The following is a 4517-nucleotide window of genomic DNA, read 5'->3' on the forward strand; positions in this document are numbered from 1 at the left end:
AATTAACACCCATAGTTGACCTGAATCTTATTTTTCCTTACTAGCTACAAAACCCTACTGCCCCCACCCTTTGAAATAAATTTCCAGCCAATTAATTATTTGACCATGAACCAATCCCCATGTGACTTTTGCAACGTACGAAACTTCAACTTTGCATATTATACAATTTTGAATTAAGTGGGGACCGAGTTTTGCGGCTACAAGCCTTCATCTCTCTCTCTCTCTCTGTCTGGCAGGTTATCGCAAACGTTGACGTTGAATTCTTCTTCTTTTGTTTTCTTCAATATTTAAAAACAAAATTAAAATGAATAGTTGCAGTGTGTGTGTATGTTTTCTTCCTCGCTGCAATTGGAGAAGGAAGCAGTTGACATTTTGTGTGCCGTGTTTATATAATTTAGGGGATTAATTAATTAATAAATTATATTCAGGCTATAGCTCTCTCAACGTATGGAGTTTGAATAATTTCAAGGTCTAAAGGGACGAGTCAAATACTGCATGCCGTCTATAAAAGAAGAAGAGCAATTGAGGAGGCCCGCAGAGTCGAGTTACCCAAAAAAAGGATAGACAGAAAAATCAAAAACGAGAGAGAAAACTGAAGAAAGCGATGGAGGCTGCTTTGGGAAAGTCCAATTCTCATGAAGGATCAGAAAAGGAAGAGAAGAGACTGGTACTTGAATCTAGCAGTCTTGCAGATCATGATGATCAAGAAGCTGCTGGTAGCGAAGAAGATACTCTTCTCAAAGTAAGTCATATTTGTTTCTAATTTTTTGTTCGAAATCAATATTCAGAAAAATAATACATGATGAAACTCTTAATTACATGTGGATATCATTAACCTTGTGATTAATTTAGGCGTTGAGTACCCACAAAGGAAAAAATTCTATAAATTTTGAAAATCACTTGTTTTAGATAACTAATATTATTAGTTTGATGAAAATAAGGTGCATATCCATGATTCTGTGGCTATTGCTAGCTGTTTTTATCCTCATCTTTTGACAAAACTAAGTTATAAATTGACATATTAATTCTTCACGAAATTTTATAAGTACTTTTTTTAGTCAAAGGCGATAGCTTTTTATTGATGTATAGGTTGAAACAAGTACAAAAATCGGGCTTTAACCTATCGTTTTATTCTTCATGAAATTTTATAAGTACTTAATTGCTAGCTAATTAACAATTATTTCTCTTTTAATGATATGAAATTTACAGGTTGGAAATGGAGGATCATGCCAGGAAAATAACGAAATGAAATCATCCTCACCTACGCAGAAAGATTTGAGTAGCAGCAAGCAGGTAATAGAAACTGAAGCCTTTCCAATCAAGAAAATATTTCCCCTTTCTTAAAATAAACAGTTTTTGAATGATACCTGACTGATCTATATATTTTTCTAGTTCGTTTGGATTTCAAGTAATTTTGCATATAAAAGCAAATAAATATCTCCAAATATCTATCATTACTAATGGAGATTTGAAACCATCTCAATCACTGATTTGATTTTTCTTCCCAAGTTTGTCTTCCCACTCAAACGTGTCGATGTAAAATTATGAATATAATTCCTAATGAAAGGTTAAGATCATAATTTGAAAGGTGTAATCTTCATGAGCAGATAAATATTTTCAATATTAGAGGACCTAAAATTAGGGCAGAAACCAGAGAGCTCTATATGTGATGTTTGGCAATTTGGCCAGTGGTTTGAACTTGCATGACTTGTTACATGGCTGCCTATGAGCTAAGCTTTTGTCTATGCTAAACGTTTAATTTGAATAGGAAGACCAACTAACTATTCGTTTAATGGTAATACTTCTCTTTCCAATGCTAAAAGAGATTCCAAGTTCGAATATTACGATATACTGTTAACTCATCAATATGAACTTTTCTAACTTATCATGCTGAATTGAACAGATATCAACGACGAGTAATATGAAGGTGGAACCTGATCATTCAATGGCGTCTACTTCATCAAGTCGAAAGGAACAGGATTATCAGCTTGAATCTGCTAGAGCTGAAATGGGTGAGGTTAGAGAAGAGAATCAAAGGCTGAAGAAGTACTTAGATCGGATAACAGACGAGTACCAGACACTTCAAATGCAGTTGTATGACATTCAAGAAAAAGCAAACAAGTCCAAGGATGTTACAATTGCTAGTACTAACAATATTTATAACCATCAATACGAGGAATCCGAGATGGTCTCACTCAGCCTTGGATCGTTTTCTAGCAGAGCCAAAAAGGATGAAAAGAACAAAAACCGTAGTACCAGTAGTCAAGGGAAAGAAAACGAGTCAGATAGAGAAAGCTTGTCTTTGGGGCTAGACTGCAAATATGAAGCACCTAAATCAAGTGCTGCAAATACTGAAGTGCCTTTATCGAATTCAAGCCCTGCAAGCAGCCTTGAAGAGGTGCCCAAGGAAGAAGCAGGTGAGACCTGGCCACCTAAGAAAGTTCTCAAGACAGCGAGAAGTGTAGAAGATGAAGTTGCCCAACAGAACCCAGTGAAGAAAGCTAGGGTTTCAGTGAGAGCCAGATGTGATACCCCAACGGTTAGTCTACATGCAAAAATGAAATCAATTAAAGATATAGCTAGCTAGATGTAGCCAGGCGTGAGATTTTACTAACAAAATATAATGTATTTGGACACAGATGAATGATGGATGTCAGTGGAGGAAATATGGACAGAAGATTGCAAAAGGAAATCCATGCCCTCGTGCATACTACCGTTGCACCATCGCACCGTCATGTCCTGTACGGAAACAGGTGAATATATATGCACCTTATTTGGCGATGAACACATCACCTGTACATAATATGATGCACCATGTACTTTAAAAATGTATTGTACATATGTTAATTTTTTTGGTTTGTAATTAATTTCAGGTACAAAGATGTGCGGAGGACATGTCCATCTTAATCACCACATATGAAGGAACGCACAATCACCCACTTCCTATGTCAGCCACAGCTATGGCTTCCACCACCTCTGCAGCCGCTTCCATGCTATTATCCGGCTCATCATCATCAGCCCGGTCTGGCCTGAACCCATCAGTTGGGGCCACCACAACTGCTGCTCACGATCTTCATGGATACAATTTCTATCTCTCTGACAACTCAAAATCCAGATTCTTCATACCCAACTCTTCATTGTCATCTTCTCTTCCAACAATCACCTTAGACCTAACTTCAAACCCACCACCACCATCATCATCCTCTAATCCCTTGTCCCATTTCAATAAATTTTCTTCTTCATCAAATTCTTCTCACCAACTACACCCTCCCACCAGCCTCAACTTTGGTTCTAATTCTGAATCCAACACCAACATGTCATGGAGCAATGGGTTCCTTTCCTATGGGGCTCAATTACCACCATACAATAGCAACAACAAGAACCAAATTGGATCACTAAGTAGTCTTGGAATTAGGCAACAGCAGCAGCCTCTACAAAACAATATATACCAAAACTACATGCACAAGAATAATCTTAACCCAACTCCTCCTCCTCATCCTTCTCAAGGAGCAACTCCTCATCAGTTTCAACCAGACCCCATTGCTGCTGCAACCAAGGCAATCACAGCTGACCCAAGTTTCCAATCTGCCTTAGCAGCTGCACTTTCTTCAATCATTGGCAGCAACAGTAATGTTGGGACAGCTGGCACTACTGGAATGCTAGGCAACAACAACAATCAGGCTGGTGGTGGTGACAATAACAATATGGCTCAGAAATTCAAATGGGGCGACCAATTTGCAGGAAGTACAACTACTTCTTCTTCTCCATACCTCCAAACGCAGATAGGGAACAATAGTACCATTGGATGTGCATCAAGCTATTTGAACAAAACGACTTCTGCGAATTCGCAGCCCGGGAGCTTGATGTTTCTGCCACCTTCATTGCCATTTGCAAGTGCCCCCAAGAGCGCATCTACGTCTCCTGGTGACACTAGAGATCACAAAAGTTTATAGTTTTTTTTGGAATATATATTTGTTAATTTGTAATCAAGCAAGAGTAGAGGCAATTAATTCAACCGAGACAATTAAACTGAGTTTGATTTTGTGTATTATTAGATTTTTTTATTTTTTTTTTCTTCTAAGTATACAGTTGTGATGGTATATGTTGTAAATTGTAATTTCCATCTAGGACGTGGACGTATGCGGAAAGGATTGACCATGGATTAGCTGACATAAGCTTTGGTGTTTAAGTATGCTTTAACTCTTAATCACTTTGTTAACGTCCTTAATAAAAACACTGCATTGATCCTGCAGTGGTCATTTTCAGTGACACTGAATTGCCGACCATTTTATATTCTTTAGCTATAGAGACAAAATTTATGGACCCACCCCCCTCCATATTGTAGTCAAAGTACGTCAAATACTACTCTCTAAATTATTTTTCGTAGGCTCATTCTAAAATTTACCATCCTCATCCAATTATTAGGTCAAAATTTAATCGATCAATTTGCTCTGCGGGGCCCAGGATCAATGTATCTACTTGTAAAAGCCAAACCAAGACCCCCTTAAGTTCCTTTC

At 37.7% G+C, this 4517-nt stretch overlaps 1 protein-coding gene across 1 annotated transcript; it reads left to right on the forward strand.

Moving 5' to 3' along the window:
• Window positions 1–502: 502 nt before the first annotated feature.
• On the forward strand, window positions 503–4189 carry LOC103338408 (WRKY transcription factor 72A). The gene is made up of 5 exons (XM_008241606.3): window positions 503–742; window positions 1210–1293; window positions 1904–2539; window positions 2640–2753; window positions 2874–4189. Exons 1-5 carry the CDS (start codon window positions 605–607, stop codon window positions 3951–3953), a joined length of 2052 nt encoding a protein of 683 aa, XP_008239828.2. The 5' UTR covers window positions 503–604; the 3' UTR covers window positions 3954–4189.
• The last annotated feature ends 328 nt before the right edge of the window (window positions 4190–4517 follow it).

This window comes from Prunus mume, linkage group LG7 (assembly GCF_029339155.1).
Source record: "Prunus mume cultivar Tortuosa linkage group LG7, ASM2933915v1, whole genome shotgun sequence".
Taxonomy (NCBI): domain Eukaryota; kingdom Viridiplantae; phylum Streptophyta; class Magnoliopsida; order Rosales; family Rosaceae; genus Prunus; species Prunus mume.